An 18,747-nucleotide genomic window follows, 5' to 3' on the forward strand; every position below is an offset into this window, starting at 1 on the left:
ATATCTCCTCCTGTCCTCATCATCCTGCTCTGTCACACCCATCATCTGCACGTCCTCTCTCACCACATCCATAAACCTTCTCTTAGGCCTTCCTCTTCTCCTCTTACCTGACAGCTCTATCCTTAGCACCCATCTCCCATTATACCCCTCATCTCTCCTCTGCACATGTCCAAACCAACACAATCTCACCTCTCTGGCTTTGTCTCCTAACTGTCCAACCTGAACTGACCCTCTAATGTCCTCATTTCTAATCCTGTCCATCATCGTCACACCCAATCCCACTCTTAGCATTTTTAACTCTGCCACCTCCAGCTGTGTCTCCTGTGCCACCGTCTCCAGCCCATATAACACAGCTGGTCTCACTACCGTGCTGTAGACCTTCCCTTTCACTCTCGCTGATACCCATCTGTGACAAATCACTCCTGACACTCTTCTCCACCCTGCCTGCACTCTCTTCTTCACTTCTCTTCCACACTCCCCATTACTCTGTACTGTTGATCCCAAGTATTTAAACTGATCCACCATCACCAACTCTACTCCCCTCATCCTCACCATTTCACTGACCTCAGGGCAAACATCACATCTGTGGTGCTCTTTCTTGACATGACACCATCCTGCTGCTCACTGATCATCATCTCACTTCTTAACCGAGCTTCCACTACTCTTTCCCATACCTTCATGTGGCTCATCAGTTTTATCCCCCTGTAGTTACTGCAGTTCTGCACATCCCCCTTATTCTTAAATATCGGCCCACCAGTACACTTCTTCTTCACTCCTCATCATCCTCTCACTTTCCAAGATTCCATTAAAAAATCTGGTTAGAAACTCTACTGCCATCTCTCCTAAACACCTTCATGCTTCCTGAGGTATGTCATCTGGACCAACGGCCGTTCCATTCTTCATCCTCTTCATCGCTGTCCTTACTTCCTCCTTACTAATTCGTTGCACTTCCTCATTCACTATCTCCACATCATCTGACTTCTTCTCTCTCTCGTTTTCTTCATTCATCAGCCTCTCAAAGTCCTCTTTCTATCTTCTCAACACACTCTCCTCACCCTAACCTGCTGCTTATCTTTCCCAGCTCGACCCCTCAGTGTAGCCCACCGGTCCTTTTCTCCCTCCTTAGTGTCAACCTGAATGTGCTTTGATGTTTGTGTTAATTAGATTTCGAATTTCGACTCCCTTTTGTCAAGGATCCTTTTAATTGTTCACTTTGTTATAAGATCCCTCGTGTCTGTTTCATTTGTTCACATTACACTCTTTTCTACTTTTTATACACAAGGAGTTCATCGATGTTTGTATTGCGTGTGCTGCTCATTTTTTTGTTTTCTTTAACTGGCATTTTCAATTAATTGGCTAATTGATGATGGGGTGTGGAATAGCAGGTCCACGGCTCAGATGAAAAGGCCAGTTTTTAAATAAATACATAGAGGGGGTGCGGTGGTGTGGCCGGACACTCGCTTAAGTGCACAGGTGGGGAATCGACCACATCTGTAATTGAGCTGCGGTAACTGGCACACTTGTGCCACATCTCCATAATAAATAGGAGAAGTGCGAGGGGGGGGGATGTTGATTGAAAGAATTCATGTTAGAGAAGAAGAAGAAGAAGAAGAAGAAGAAGAAGAAGCAGCAGGAAGCGAAGGAGTCTGTCTGTGTGTGAGAGCGAGAGAGAAAGAGAGAGTGTGAGAAAAAGAGAAAGAGAGAGCGAGAGAGTCTGAGAAAGAGAGAGAGAGCAAAAGAAAGAGAGAGCGAGAGTGAGAAAAAGAGAAAGAGAGAGAGAGAGAAAAAGAGAGAAAGAGTGGGGAAAAGAGAGAGAGAGTGAGAGAGAGAGTGAGAAAAAGAGAGAGAGCGAAAAAAGAGAAAGATAGAGCGAGAAAAAGAGAAAGAGAATGAGAGAGTGTGAGAAAAAGTGAGAGAGAGAGCGAGACAGAGAGAGAGAGTGAGAAAAAGAGAAAGAGAGAGAGAGTGAGAAAAAGAGAGCGAGAGAGCGAGAGAGAGTGAGAAAAAGAGAAAGAGAGAGAGAGTGAGAAAAAGAGAGAAAGAGTGAGGAAGAGAGAGAGCGAGAAAAAGAGAGAGCGAAAAAAGAGAAAGATAGAGCGAGAAAAAGAGAAAGAGAATGAGAGAGTGTGAGAAAAAGAGAGAGAGAGAGTGAGAGACAGAGAGAGTGAGAAAAAGAGAAAGAGAAAGAGAGTGAGAAAAAGAGAGAAAGAGTGAGGAAGAGAGAGAGTGAGAAAAAAGAGAGAGAGAGCAAAAAAAGAGAAAGAGAACGAGAAAGTATGAGAAAAAGAGAGAGCAAGAGAAAGAGAGAGCGACTGAGAAAAAGAGAGAGTGAGAGAACGTGAGAAAAAGAGAGAGAGAGAGCGACAGAGAGAGAGCAAGAAAAAGTCCCCAAACCCCCCCCCCCCCCATCTTAACTACAGTGTCACCAGGTGTCCTTATCACTTGATGTATAGTAGAAAGCGACCATCTTCTCAATGGACTGGAGCTCTGAAGAGTCTGTTGGAGAAGAGAACGGAGTCCTAGTGCTTATAGCATTATTACCACTAGGTGGCACAGTCAGCCAAACTGTCTGTTTTATCCTCTTCTATAATATGCTACTGTGGCTGTTCGTTTGTCTGCCCAGGATTTTAAATCACCTGTAGCTCACAAACCGTTTCACCTATTGACTTGAAATTTGGTACTCATATACTACGTGACGTCTACTATTGGCTTTCGGGGTGATGATTTTTATTACTCTTTTTATTTTTATTTTATTTAATTTTAGAATCAACTCTCGGCCGCGCGCAGCAGGGCAGCCGTGCGGCGCATGCGTACGTGCACCGCTCTCATTCCCTACCACCTTCGCGGTCACTTCCCCTACCTCTTCATACAGTATCTTAAATCATTCTTGAGGCAGACTGAAGACTTAAGTGCCAGCTTAAGTGAAAAATTAAGAAAAACGTACTAAGTAATTGCAACACAAAAACTAACAATCAGTTTTAACGTGAAAAGATGCCGACGGAAGAAGAGAAGCAGCGGGCCGCTAGGGTGAAGAAAGGAAGAGCTGCTCAGGAAGGAACAAGCGCATCAACCTCTGAGTAAATGAATGATAAACGTACAGAGAAAGAGGAATGAAAACTATGAATGCTCAAGTCAAGTGTAACGTGCAGTGCGCCGTTACTGGTCTCCCAATAATATCCAACTGCAGAGCCATGGAGCACCGCACCTCACAGCAGGTCTATGCCAGCAGTTATAGGACAGAAGTTAAAGTTAGGAGTTAGCATGATTAGAGTTTAGGATAAATGTTTGGGTTAGTTTTGTTAAAGTTAGAGTCCGGTGTGGTTAGCGTGTTGATCAATTTTATTTTTGACGACCAATAAACGTTTATTACCAAACTGCTGGGTTAGGCATGCGGTGACGTCACTTCCGCCCTGAAACTGCTGGAGTAAAGTTGTGGTGATGGTTTGGTGCTCTGGCTCGTTTTATTTGGCACTAACGTTTGGTCACAAGTATACATCTAGAGACGGCCAATCGATTAAGGGCGCGCGCGCTCGCTCGTTAAAGTCCGTTTATGTAAGTGAAGGGGCGCGCGCTCCGGACACAGAGGGGGCACCTCAACCACCACTATAAGGCCGTCGAAGTCTAATAATAGTGACGACCCTCTATAGACCCTGAAGGACGCCGTCTCCCCCAACTTCTCAAATGGACTTCGCGCAGCACTGCCGTCCAATAAATAAGAAAATGACACTTTCGAGTCGGACGAGCCGCCCTTTGACTTGGCGTGTAAACTGCTGCGCCTCACGCCCCCTGTGCTGCGTGTACGAACTCGTTTTGTCGTCGTAAACTTGGGCGCAATAAAAGGTCGAAGCGCGAAGAGAGCCGCGCCGCAGACGTGACGCTGCGCATTCCTTGCCGGTGAAGGCGCGTCTGCGGGGAGAGACCGACGGGGAGCGGCGGCGTGTCTTTACCGGGACTGAGACGCGGTTCTAACCGCTGCAGCACATGACTTGGGGGCAGGCTGCACGGTACAGGCGTATTAGGGGCGACCGCAAATTCAATTCAATTCCTTTTTTTTTTGGTATAGCGCCCTTCATTGAGCGCAAACACAGTGCGCCTAGACAGGTAAAATGCAAATACAAACTTGTCAAAAATCTAATTATATAACGAGTACAAAAACAACAGAAACTCACGTTGAACCCGCTTATTGCAGTTTAAGCGTAAGGCAGATGGAGCCTTCATTGGCAGCAACAGGCGAGCAGGGCAACAGCGCATGGCGGCGCGGACTCACTCGGAACGCATTAGGATGATCACAATTCTGATCACCTCGGATTCCTTTGTGTCGAATCTCTGTGTGAGAGGACGATGTTAACGTTTGCTATCTGGAGAGAAAATAATCAAAAAGGCGACGGGCTCGGGTCTGCTGGCTGACTTACATGACTCGCTATTAGAGAAGAATCAACAGACTCAAGGCTGTCATTAAAGGAAAAGGGGGGTCAACAAAATGACACGGGGGTGATCCTTTATTCATCTCAGGATTTCTTGTTTTTGATTTTTTTTTAAATTTTCTGAACTGTAGCTGTGATCTTTTTCACTTGGATGTTAGAGATGGCATTGAGGAAGTAAAGCTGGAAAAAATATTAGTTTGTGTGTTTACATTTAAGGCTGTAAAACAAAAAAATGGGAAAATTTCAAATTGGGGATTCTTTTCTATACCAACAGTAAATACATGTTACGGTATAGTGCTGACAATGTGCATCAACTTGCAGAAGCCTTAGCAGCTTCACCCTTATTATGAGACCCTATTTTATTTTTAAATGCAGGTTTATCGTTGTCTTCTTTTATCTCCTCTGATGCAGCCCTTCTTTTAGATAGATAGATAGATAGATAGATAGATAGATAGATAGATAGATAGATAGATAGATAGATAGATAGATAGATAGATAGATACTTTATTAATCCCAAGGGTAATAATATTTTTACAACTTTTACACGCCCAAAGAGATTGAGTCATTTTCCAAACCCTTTTATCCCGAGCGAGGCGACAGGAGTGTATCCCATTCCCAGCAAGCACCGGGCACGAAGCAGGAACCCTAACCTGGACAGGACGCCACTCCAGGATGCCAGGGCGAACAAACACACACATTAGAGATCGGTTAAGCAACGCCAATACACCTAACCTGCGTGTTTACTGGGTGGACACAGGGAGAACGTGCAAACGCCACGCTGGGAGCTCCTGGGACTTGAACCCGCTCTCTTTTTCTTATGAGGGAGCAGCGCTACCACTGCACCACCACCCGCCATAAAAATATGAAATCGTGCATAAATACCATTCAGCTTTTCAGTGCCGACACATTGGCCAACAAAAACAGCGAGAATAAATAAGCAGATCAAGAAAGACGCCAAACAGATTGAGGGCATTTATAACATCGTTTATTATTGTTTACCTGATATCTTTAGCGGAGGCAATTTGAACCCTGTCCCACAAAGTTTTGAGTCCAAAGCCTTAACCACTAAACCACATTGCAGGTTTAGTTGAAGATGCCGCTGATTTCATTCTGTTGTTTTAAAAAGATCCCTGGAGCCAGACGTTCAGCGCATGCTCCCTGTTAACGCTACCCTTTGCCCCGCCCATCTGCTGAGGATTTTTGTTCCAAAATAAAGTCACGGGACGCCGGAGCCAATCAGAACAGCAAGAACAACCGCGGAAACCAAGTTGATAAATGAGAGGAGGCTGGGTACGTACGCTGATAGCGTGGGGGACACCCCTCTTAAAAATCGAAAGAAATGAGCTTTCTATTCTCATACAGTGCGTGCGTACGGAATGAACACAACAATTACTAAGTCTTTCTTTTTTTATAGTACAGTGTATTTCATAAAGGACGGTACTACAAAGTCTTTCTTTCTTTCTTTCTTTCTTTCTTTCTTTCTTTCTTTCTTTCTTTCTTTCTTTCTATATTATACAGTGCTTTCTTGGTATTTAATATGATGCCTTTCATAATTAGTGAAGTTACAAAACAATTTACCTCTTTTATGTCTTTTTTCTGTTTTATTCAGTGCCTTTATTCAGGGGTAAAATTATATAATAATTTACCATTTAATTTTCATTCTTTTTAAATATTCTATTTATCACCTTTCATAATTTGAAAATTTACAACACGTAGGTTAGGATCAAGCGGGTTGGAAAATGGATGGATGGGTGGAGGTCTTTCTGCATTATATAGTGCCTTTTATCATGGGTAAAATTATAAAACAAGTTTACTCTTTCATTTTCTTTCTTACCTTTGATATATCACATAGTAATAATGAGAAATATTACAAAATAATTTAGAAGAATAATTTCCATTCTTTCTTGACAGTTTATATAGTAAGTGTCTTTTCATTGTTATATAGTGCCTTTCATCATGGGTAAAATTACAAAATAATTTACCACTTCATTTTCTTTATTTCTTTTCTCTGTCTTGTTATATGATATAGTGCCCTTGATAGGTGGAACAGCAAAACTACTGAGCTCTTTGTTTTCTGATATTTTATAGGGTGCCTTTCATAACTGACCAAATTACAACACTATTTAGCTCTTTTTGCCTTTCCCTCTGAATTATATAGTGCCTTTCATGATGGTTACCATGGCAAAGTAATTTGCATTTTCACGACTGGAAGTGTGGTTAAAGGTTTTCACTTCATAACCTCGGATTGTACACTGGAGACTGTGACGCTGAGTGAGGCTATTCACCTAAATCTCCTCCAATTGGGTTCTTTTCATATATTATTCAGTACCTTTAATAATGAACAATATTTAGAATAATTTAGAAATATAATCTCCTTTTTTTCTTGACAGTTTACATATAGTAAAATCCGTACTGGGAAACCTCACAAAACAATGAGGCTCTTTCTTTCTTTCTTTCTTTCTTTCTTTCTTTCTTTCTTTCTTTCTTTCTTTCTTTCTTTCTATGTCAGATAGTGCCTTTCATCATGACTAAATTTACAAAATAATTGAGCACGGGCGCGGCAAAATCACTTCATTACAAAGTCGACGTTAAGACGTTTGACCGTCTGCGCCCCTTTGATTTGCGCTTTCCTGACACGTTCGGTGAAAGCCTGCGTCTTGCCGTATGCCGTTTTTCTTCATCTGCTTTGATTTGTCCTCAGATTTACTTTGAAGAGGGCCTTTTGAGAGGCGCTATATAAAGTAAAGATGATCTACTAGTGACATCTAAAGGAAATCTTCGCTTTGCCACTTTTGACCATTTCTCCTAAAATTCAGAGTGTTAAACGGAGCGCAGTAAAAGCCCCTGACCCCCCAATCCCAATCTCCCCCGCCAAGGCGCACCCAGTCCCAAACAGGTATACACAGTACATTTGTTCGTGGCGACCCCCTAAAGACCGCGGAGGGTGGTCGTTCAGTTACCTGATGTCGTAAACAGACGCGCTCGTTACGCTGCCCCGCCGCTTCTTCTTCTTCTTGACCTTCGTGTTCTCCTCGCTGCCCGGGCTGCCCGATGCTCTCAGACGCGCGGCTGTTTTCCCCAGCGACACTTTGATAATTGAAGTCTTTCAGCTGGTGACTCATTTTCAGGAACCCCAGAAACATTTTTTTTATAGTATAGTCGTCCGCCACTAATTTGTACCCGCTCCTTTGTGGCCTGTCCAGTCACGTTGACTTGCGCGGCGGTTTCTTTTTTTCTTTTTTTTTTAACCCTTTTTAACCCTAGGCACAGTTGGCGACAACGTGTCCCCATGCACCTTCGAAGACGGTAACCGTTTAGTATTTGGGGTCGCTGAGAGTTTCCACCTTGGAGGTCTGTCCAAGTCTATACAGACGATAAGTTTAAAATAAATCGCACGCAGGCGGGTGACAGACCAGAGAAAAGGCACTGACTTGCAGCTTTTTGTGACCAGCATGTGAAACGCCATGCGACATCAGGATCAGAAGGCTGTCACCTCACACAGAGTGTAGAATGTCGAGAAGTCAGAACCGTAGCACCTTAGCGAATTTGCTGTAGGGATGGAGTGGCGGATTTAGCTGTCGGCACGTCTGTGAATGGCAGGACTCTTAAGAGATCACTGCAGAGTCACCGTGAAAAACGAACATTGGAAATGCTGGATTGTCCAGTAGATGGCGGTATGATCAAGAAAAACGGGACCTCCTCGGACTTCGGTTTACTCGGTGGGGTGCGCACCTGGTGGCCGCTCTGGCAGCACACAGCACAAGACACACACACACACACACACACACACACACACACCAGGTTGGAATGAATTTAAGCGCTTGGCCAATAATTAAGTCTGTGATTAATCAGGCTTAACTGTCATAAAATATATTTCGAGGGATTCAAACCAACACCCCTGCACCCCCATAGCTAAGCCCGCACACTCCAACCCCTACATTTACTAACACTGGACCCATTTGGATGGAAAAAGTAATAAATAAGGAGAATGACTGCAAAGTCTTCAGTTCTTGGCCATTCTTTACACAAACCATGATATCGGCAGCTTATCACACACAAGTGTGTCCTACAGGGGGCACCTCGGAGCCCCAATCAGTCAGACATAACCACACAGGCACAAGTCCCGGGTTCAAACCACTGTTCATTTTAAAACAGGTTACTTCCACAGTCCAACATAGCAATCCAATTCCTTTGTTTCTTCCTTCATTTCTCCTCTTCTCCATCCCCAGGTGAGTGGAGTCTTCCTCCTCTCCCGACTCCTCTTTGCCTTGGTCAAGCTGAGTGTCTTACGTTATCTAAACATGGGAGTGCACAACATTGCCCCCTGAGTCAGACAGAACCTCTTTAAACTGGAGAAGTCCTGGGGTATCATGGGGTTTGGGTCCCCCTTTGAGTGTTTGTGCCGTTGGCGGCCATTTTATCTGAGCAGTAAAATGGAGACACTATAGGGCTAACCTATGGAAGATCAAAAGTGTGTGGGGTGGGGGGATGTGTTGAAGATCAGGGGCTACCCACCTGAGATCAATGACTAAAGTCCTGGAAGCCCAATGACGCCACTGACAAGTCCTCTCCTAGCAGTTTCCCCAGGTGGCATCCAAGGAACCGAGATGAGTCAAACTGTGGCCTGGTATGCTGAAGACGTAGGTCAGATAACACCCTCAACGTCAGTCACAAGACACCCTTCAAGTCTGATGACCCTCCCAGACCCCCAGTCTTAACCACAGTGTAACGGGGCATGCAATAGGAGTTTCGTGACATATGTTGAGGGCACAGGGTCAGCTATTATACAGCCAGCATCCTTGGGGCAATTTACAGGTTAAGGGCCCAACAGAGTAGGATCCCTTCTGGCAGCTAGCAGGATTTGAACCAGCAGCCTCCCAGATACCCGCACAGATCCTAAATGATAAACTTACTGGCCTTTAGTCCCCAAAATGGCTTACCCAGACCCTAAAAGTGATCCTCCAGCTTGACCTGGTGACTCCCACGATTGGGGGGCTTATAAAGCCCACTTTGTACCAGGTGACAGTTGGAATGCCAGGTCAGGTATTGAGACATGATGGAGATGGGCATTGAGAAAGTGCTGTGGTGGGCAAACCAGCAAATAGGCTTTGGGTCCAAGACATCTTTTGTCTGTTTGGGTGAGACAGCAACCTTGGTTATTTTAATTGTGTTAATGTCTACTTTCATGGACTCCTTTTGTGCATTTCCAGCCCATCCCTGTAGTTTATTTTGTTAATTTATGTGCCTTTGTGGACCTTTTGGTCTGCTTGGTATTTTTCTGGGACACGAGGTCTTCCACAACTCATAATACCCAAGAAAGGATCAGAAGGGGATTTTGCTGTTCCATTACAGCGTATTGTCTTTATTCATTCAGTCATTCAGATTATATATTAATTCATTTGTTCACATTCTATAAATATTGATTCATTCGTTCAGATTACATATTAATTCATTATATAGCGCCCTGTGCAGCATTTGCCCCCATCTCGAAGCCAGTGCTGACATTTCTTTAAACTCTCATTCTGTGCTGATAAAGTTGAGTGAAGGTTCTTTAGAGCCCCCCCCCCCATGGCTTTGATTGGCACTCCATCAAATAAATTTATTTCAATTAAAGACTAAAGTGGTCCTGCATCATTCCAACAGTGAAGACCTCACTCTGTTTAAGGGTCTGACCCCCTTGGTTTAAAAAAAAAAGCAAAATGACAAAAAGTGCGTTAACTTCAGGCGTCACAGCAGGACACAGGGGGCTTTACACGTCTCCCCTGGGGCTGTGGGTGGGCGTCGGGCCTCTCGATGTCATGGCAGGTCCGCAGGCTGTGCTGGTTGTCAGTCCTGTAGGGGAGAATGGCGGAGGATGTGCTGTTGTGACCACGGAGGGAGGCAGGGCTGGAGTCGTTGTGGTCACCTTTGGTGGCACCCACGGCCTCGTTGTTGTCTCTTTAACTGGGGGTCTCCGTGTTAAGATGGGTGTCTTTTTTGTGGGCTACAGTAATAAAACAAAAGCAAAACATATGCATGTTAATTCCTGTAGAGTGCGCACTACTTCCTGAAATTACACGAATGCTTTTCAAACTCGAGTGAGTCCCCTGAGTCCAATGAGCACCGCCTTCTTGTTTATATGACAGCCATAGAAAGTGGTGAGGCCCTCTAGTGGCTCCAAACTGAACTGCAAAGCACAGAATTACCAAGTGGACTCGGCACCACTGAGTCTCAGCCATACAAACACTGAGGCTAAGCATTTAAAGTACATTGAGATGGCCTTGACGGTGTAAGGGACTCTATTAGAAAGTGTCCATGATGTCCCTGTGGTCATAACCACCCATCCATCTCTGGAGTTAGCTGGAGCAGGGTCGGGGAGGAAGCTGGAGCCAAGCATTAATGGCAAGGCAGGACCAGTCTCTGGTTGGGGTGCTACTCCATCACAAAATCAAACCTAAAACTGAATCCATTGCACTTGGTCTTTGTTGGCTAATAAAAGGTAATACACTGCACTGAACCAAGCTTATCTACTCTATCTGCTTATGTGCATTCACTCCTGCCCCTGAAGATCACCTTCCTGAGTTCAGCAATACCACTCTGGAACAAGAGGGGGCGCTGTCACTAACTGTCATCTTTTTACCAACAGTTCTGAGAAGGTGCCCAAGGAAGAAGCTCAGCCCCGCCCACAGTGCCCAGAGCAGTCGCTGCCACTTCTGCCTCAGGTGTCATAAAAACGAGCAACGAAAGAAAGTGATATCTCGTTTGGAATGTGCCTTCAATGGGGACAGAGCTCCTGCTGCTGGGACCTCATTTGTGAAAGATTACGAACCCGAGTGACGCCAACTGTGCTTTGTGCCAAGAGAACAACCCTTTGTGTTATTTGTTTTGTCAGTTAAACAGGGCAGACCACCTGATGCCCCAATATGTCAAATGTATCTATCGTGGTCATTTATAGTGCCTTTCAAATCTATCTATCTATCTATCTATCTATCTATCTATCTATCTATCTATCTATCTATCTATCTATCTATCTATCTATCTATCTAGGGCGGAGTGGTGGCTCAGAGGCTAGGTATCTGCACTGGCAATCGGAAGGTTGTTGGTTTGAATCCCATAAATGCCAATATGGACTCTGCTCTGTTGGGCACTTCAGGAAGGCCCTTAACCTACAATTGCTGAGCGCTTTGAGTAGTGAGAAAAGTGCTATATAAATGCAAACAAAAAAGAATTATTATCTATCTATCATATAGTGCCTTTCATATCTATCTATCTATTTAATTATACAGTATCTATCTATCTATATATCATATAGTGCCTTTCACATCTATCTATCTATCTATCTATCTATCTATCTATCTATCTAGGTGTATAACACTATATAATAGATAGATAGATAGATAGATAGATAGATAGATAGATAGATAGATAGATAGATAGATAGATAGATAGATAGATAGATAGATAGATAGATAGATAGATAGGTGTCCACAAATGTTTGCCATTTAGAGTATGTGGTAATGTAACTCTGTAGTAAAGGACATTATGAAAGGCACTATATACTATAAACGAATGCCCTCAGGTCAGGACACCCAAGTGCAAGACGTCACTGCCCGCATCTGTGATTTAAACCTGATAAAAGTAAACTAAAATCGTTCCTGGCACACAGTGAATGATTCACCTCATCTCTTTGACAGCACCGTGGGCTTTTCACTTTTGGAATAGTGAAATAAATGTGACATTTTTTATTGCTGTTCTTGATTAAAAAAAAAAAAAAAATACCTGGCAGGGTAGCCGATGGTGAGGTTGATGAGGATGATGTCGATGAGGAACCTGGAAGATAGAAGGAAGAAAAGAAAGTTGAGTTGCCTTTTGAGCCCCCACATTTTTTTTTAATGATTAATTTTTCATTTTTTTTAATGAATTGCACTTTATATAGCGCCTTTCAGTAGTGACCTGGGGCCTCATGTATAAACGGTGCGTACGTACAGAAATGTTGCGTACTCCCGTTTCCACGCTCAAATCGCGATGTATAAAACCTAAACTTGGCGTAAAGCCCCGCACATTTTCACGGTACCTCATACCTTGGCGTACGCAATTTATCCGCCCGGTTTTGCAGACTGGCGGCACCCAGTGCTACTGTTCCTGTGTGATCACCCTTTCTTTCTTAAATCCACATTCCTGACGCGGCTTTATAAACACACTGAAACTAACTGCATATTGTTTATTAGTGTAATGCAGCTGATTGTAATTAACCTGTAGCAATATAATGGTCCAGGGAATAGCCATAGTATTCCAAATACCAGAACTGCTTTAGCGTTGTAACTCTCACTGCATGTTCTTCTTCTTTCAGCTGATCCCGTTAAGTGTTGCCACAGCAGATCATCTTTTTCCACATTACTCTCACTGCACCACTCGGAGTATTTATATCACTGTATGTGAGTGTGAATCACAGCAGCAGCTGATTGGAAAGAGAATTATCAGGAATACAGCATGAAGCAGATGCTGCCTGAGCCACAGCAAACGCTTTAGTCCCTGTACGGACTTCGCGGTTTAGAAAAGGTTTCATCCCAAGAACTATAAACACACTAAATCAGCCATCAAGTGGTCCTTGTAGAACTGTTTACTTATAAGTACAATCACCTCACTGTAAACTTGCACTACAGTTATAATATTGCACAACCTGCGCCACTTTATAAAGCGCGTATTTACATGTGATGACGGTATTCATTTCTAAGACGAAATGCAGCAAAACATGTTGATTATATTATACAGATAAAACTTTAACTTCATTTAAATAATCTGTATTGTTAATAATTAAACATGTGAGGACACGGTGCCGCAGCGCTAGCTAGTTCAGTAATTGTTCCTGCCTTGCGCTGTATTCTTGCTGGTGCTGACGCGACACTGGAAAGATAGACGGATATAATAATTAAACACGTACTACTAAGATATTTCAATGTTCCTTAAAAGTTTTGAAGAATCGAAGTTCTAAGCTTACAGATGGCTTCACGTCTATTACATAGCTTATTGTGTGGCGATTGAGTTTTTGGAGAAAGAAAAGTAAGGACAGGAATTGGAGGTTAGTACGTTTGAAAGAGACAGTACTGCTGTGATAAATTATTTCATTGAAGGTCACGCATGGCGCAGCAAGCCTCTTGCGTGAGACACGAACAAGCACTGCGCCACCGTGTTCCCATGTTTAATAACACACTGTAAAAAATGTAACTAAGTGATAGTCGACCCAGGGTAAAAATGTTTGTTGTTCCAGCATTTCTGTGTTAAATGTTTAGCTTGACAATCGTTTCTTCATTGTGTGGCGCAGATGTGAGTTCTATTTTTCTTTTGGGTTCAAATGTAAAAATCATCATTGTGAGAATTAATAATCTGTTGTTTGTGCGAGTTTTTCTTTTGCGAAATGCGCATGTCCTGCGAGAATATTCTTGATTTATGAGATTTGGACACGTGCATGAATCCACGACTCCACAATCTGTAATTACTAACGTTTGAGAGCCCCGACTTAAGGTAAGTACATACATTTACAAGAGTAGGACTTTCCTTTGTTGAAAACCATAAAAAAATCGGGGTACGAAGTATTAACAGTTACCACGCGAGTAACCTTACTAACTTCGACGACCATCGATTATAACCAACTGCCGAACGTAAAAAAGTTTTTTATGTGTTTAATGTTCGCTTGTGTTATTTGCAACTTGTAATGACGGCGGGTCCGTTAATTACGGAAGATTTTAGTGACTATAACAGAATCTGAAAAATGAATAATTATAAAATGAAAGGTCAGTTGTGCTTACTGTGGTGGCTATAAGTTTTTATCAAAAGCCACGCAATTGCGATATTTCCCTCTTTCCTTTTTTCACTATAACAACTTGTGTTTTTATACCTCAAAACCCGACATCAGGACACTTTTTTCACATAAAGTTATAGGTCTGAATTCCTGTAGTAGCTGCGGTGACCGACTCGAGCTTTTGAGGCACCATACTAAAGTTTAGAGTAGAGACTGAACGCAGATGATTACACTTTATTCAAGTGGATTGGGCAATACGAGAGTACGACAACGGTCAGATAATTTTGTTTTTTAAACGGTAAATTAATAAAATGACATCAATATTCTGTTCAGTACCGTTTTTTTCGTAAAATTGCATACCGTCGAAAAAAAGTAAAAGATGGCGTGCACGCTTCTGTGGTGACGGCGCTTTTTTTTCAACTGAATGTTCTAGTAAATTATTACGGGCGCTGGGGTGCATAGGCATAACAGCCTGTAAAGGCAGACGCACGATTACTGGTTGGAGTACTCCTTTCTTTCTTGTGTATATTCAATTTATGCTGTTTCTTTTATAGAGGAAAATTGGGGTGTGTGTCATAGAGGGAGAAAGCGAGTGGTAAAGGGGGAAGGACCTAAAATTAACACACTGAGCACACCTCAACAACAATTCTTAGCTCCTTCAAGGAAAAAAAAATATACCCTCACAAACATATGTTAATAAATATAAGTCGCACCACACGACTGCTCAGGTGTAAACGTGATGTGTAGTTTACTATGTTCATTTTCAGATACTGTACCACCTTAGACATTTGTGATAGAATTATTAAGATATGATTTCATATATTAACTGAACCTACTTTAATTCTATTTAATGCAGTGTTTTGAAGGCCATCCAAATCAGCTCTTATTTCTTTATTGTGATTTTTAGGGTCTTCATGCATTGCAAGCTCTGTACATTTTGTACTACAGCTCAGGACACACTTCTCAGACATTACAGATTGAAGCACTGGCGTGGACCATATTCATCATTTCCTTCCATTCACAGTGACTGCATTTGTTCATTCCGGACTGCAGGTGCGTTAAGGACACATCTCAACAGAATACATCCCAATGCTACCCTTTCAAAAGTTAGCACGGATTTGGCTTGTTTGAGCTGTGAACTTTGTAAATTTCAAGATATCTGTGATGGGAAGACCTTTTACAGCCATATAAGAAAACATCTAAAAACTATGAATATGTGAAATGTCCTTTTGTAAACTGTGACTTTCAGACCAATGTATATACCACATTTAATGTACATAAAATTAGGAAGCATAAGGGTCAGTCTTTTCATGATTTCAGGCTATCCATTTTAAGTAGTAATCATGCAGGCCAAGAAGACAGTCCTGATAGTAGCTCTGCTGCAGACAATAGTGGACCTCTTATTGATGGTGAGGATGATCATGTAGGTAGTGGATGTGTTGCTTGCAATGAGGATTTAGGAGATGCAATTGAGCACAAACTTGCTTCTCTCTTTTTTTGTATGCAAACTGTTCTTCACATGTCAAAAAGTGCTACCCAGCAAATACTTGAAGGGTTAAATGATATTTTTCAGGACTTCACTTTTTCCCTGAGAATAAAGGAGATTGTCATGGATGAACCGCTGGTCTCTGTAGTCCAACAGAGATGGCCAGGCCTTCTCATAGAGCAACAGGTGAGTTTTATCTAATCTTATAAATTAATTGTCGAGTAGCAATGCTAGTATCTTGAAAATAAGTACATTATTAATTCCTGAATTTTGTTACAGGTATATGCAAAATATTATTGCATTACCCAGGTGCAATTGAAAGAAACATCGCTGACATCCTTGGACAAGTATTCGACAGCTCTGATCAAAATGTACAGAGCAAAAGGAGGCAAGAAGGCACATGAATTGAAATCACTTTTAGAATTACTAGATGAACAGGTACGTAATAAGGATCAGGAAAGAATTGTTTTATATTCATAAGCATGAACTTAAAGTAGTATGTGCAGGGCAGTGTTGTAATTACGGCTGTTAAACTGTTTGCTTATGAAGGTGCATGTGGCAAACCCATATACTTATCAAATGTATGCAAAATGATTTTATAGAACAAGCTAAATTATACTGTATATGTTTATATCTGAGTCATTGGCACTGCACATATTCCCTCCAATGTCATGGACTACAAATTCATAATGTATTAATTTACAGTTTTATTTAATGGTGAGATTTACACAAACAATATTTTACCAGAAATAAAAGTAAATTCCTGAGCTATTCTGTTTATTATAAATTGACAATTTAAATTATCCAGGTTAATAGCATTTTTTTTTGTGTGTGTCTGGATCTGTGCATACATTTTAAATAATTTGCAGAAGTGCAAAATCCTTTCATTATTTGGATCATTTAACAAAGATGGATTTTTGTATATGTACAGTAATGAGAAAGAAAATATGTCAAATATATTTAGTTGTTTTGTTTAAAGTTTTCTTAAATTGTCATTCGGTTCAAATATTATTTCTTTGTATATTCTACCTCTATGACTATCATTCTTGTTACTGTACTTTTCAGACTATGGATGTTACCACACACAAGAGGGCAACGGTTCTACAAGGACTACCTCTGTACTTAAGAGAATACAAGAAGTTATCAACAACATGACATGTAAGTTCTGTTGGAAATGTCAAACTAAATGATTAACTAACTAGAAAGTTAAGTTGGTAGACAACCTTTCACTTGGCTTTGGCAAAGAGTCAACTATGGTTTATTTTTTCACACTTTAACTATATTATTGTTCTATATTTTTAGGATACAGACTCCCTTCAAATATATACAAATGAAATGAAGATAGGAATATTAGAGGTTGTGAGGCACCATGAGACCCATCCTGGAGCTGCGGCAATGAATGTGGCTGTGGTAATAGAAGGTCGAGTAGTATCTGAAGAGCTTGTCGACTTCACAACTGCATTTGTCATACATGTTGGTCTTCTGTATGTTCGAAACATTCAGTACCCAAAAGAACTGAAATACACTTTTGAAACAGTACAGAAGGTGTTTCTAAATATTGGAGACTTATACTCACATAGAGTATTGTCACTCAAAAATATGCTGTATAAATGTTAGACAAATATGTCTCAGATCTGCAGAATAGGATGTGCTTGTCTTTTGATTTTAGATTAACATTGCGATAGCTACTTTTCTTTGTGTGAAATTCTTTCTCAGTTGCACTTTAGTGTTAATGTTATGACAGGATCCCTTTACCCTGTGCAGGTTCTGTTCAAAAATTTTGGAATTATTGATGTAACACTTTTCAAATTAAGATTCCACAACATCAGAGATGGCATGGCTTGTGGTTATTAGTAATGATAACAATGTTATTAAGACAAAATTTGAACGTACTGAATATAAATACATTTGTATAAGTGATTTTCATATTTCACATTGTAATAATAATGTAATGCCATGTCTAAGAAAATAAAGCTGCATTATTTTCAAAAAAGCTGTTTTTTCTTTTTTGTTAAAATAGAATATGTTGCTCAATAAAGTCAGAGTTCTTAAGTAACTGATTACAATGTGCTTTTTGAGTTTGCAAAAAATAAATATATTCATTTCTTGAATTACTACCTTGAAGTTTGCCTAAATTTACTTACATTTATTCAGCATAGGTTTTTTAGTTGAGCCAATTAGAGATGACATTGACAAAGCCCTAAAATTTATGTTAGATGGGCTTAATGCTGTTTTTACATATTAGTTATTTCTACTTGAGCTAATTTAATTTTCTTAGTTTGGCATAGTGTAGCTTGTATCCAGTGAACTCAAATTTTGTAATTGGCAGGATTTGTCAACGTAATGTTGAGCAAACTCAAAAAGCACATTGTAATCAGTTACTTAATATTTTTTAATTGGGAGTAGCATTGATTTTTTACAGTACTTGCTTTCATTCCTATCATCATGAAAAAGATATCACGTATACATCTCAGTATTTTAATTATTCAGAAAGCTGTAATATCACGAATGTAATGGAGTATGTGTCCTGTCGGAGAAAGAGAAAGCCCGTTTAAAAAGCAGGTAGTGATTCAGACACACAGAGCACATAGAAGATCAAATACAGAACAAAACATTTAACATGCCACTTTAGTTACAATGGGATTTGAGAAACTAGTAAATTAAACAGTTTTAAGATGAAGTTTATGATGTTCTACTTTAATGACAAAATAAACTACGTGATTAAAGTGGAAATTTCGAGATTAAAGTTGACATTTTGTGCTTTTTTCCCACTGTGTGCCTATGTTTTTTGTTTGTACCCTAATAAGCTTTCATATGACACTCAGACGGTGGGCTACGACTCGCCTTTTCACGCTGACTTTGATATGTGATTTCTTTTTTATTTCGGGCACTGTGTGACTTTGTGAACTTGAGCTGTCGAGTTTCTCCGACACACTGTCACTCGATCAGCTTCCTTTTGTTGATTATCCCACTGTTTAAACCAACAAATAGTACGTTTTTCCTTTGCCTCCACTTGGTATTCGCTGTAATTCTTATATTTCCCCCGTGCTTTTCCCATT

General features: G+C 41.1%; 2 protein-coding genes across 3 annotated transcripts in view; one reads left to right on the forward strand and one right to left on the reverse strand.

Annotated features, from left to right (window-relative positions):
- LOC114652905 (uncharacterized) overlaps positions 1-7,664 on the reverse strand; it is a 28,709-nt gene extending 21,045 nt beyond the window's left edge. For both annotated transcript variants that reach the window (XM_051928182.1, XM_051928181.1), the window contains exon 1: positions 7,385-7,664. In XM_051928182.1, coding sequence (XP_051784142.1) covers positions 7,385-7,567 — 183 coding nt within the window. In that variant the 5' untranslated portion in view covers positions 7,568-7,664. The remainder of the gene's footprint in view (positions 1-7,384) is intronic.
- pkd2 (polycystic kidney disease 2) overlaps positions 1-18,747 on the forward strand; it is a 913,849-nt gene that overhangs the window by 614,859 nt on the left and 280,243 nt on the right. The gene's annotated exons all lie outside the window — the stretch shown is intronic.

Source organism: Erpetoichthys calabaricus, chromosome 5 (genome assembly GCF_900747795.2).
Source record: "Erpetoichthys calabaricus chromosome 5, fErpCal1.3, whole genome shotgun sequence".
NCBI lineage: Eukaryota > Metazoa > Chordata > Cladistia > Polypteriformes > Polypteridae > Erpetoichthys > Erpetoichthys calabaricus.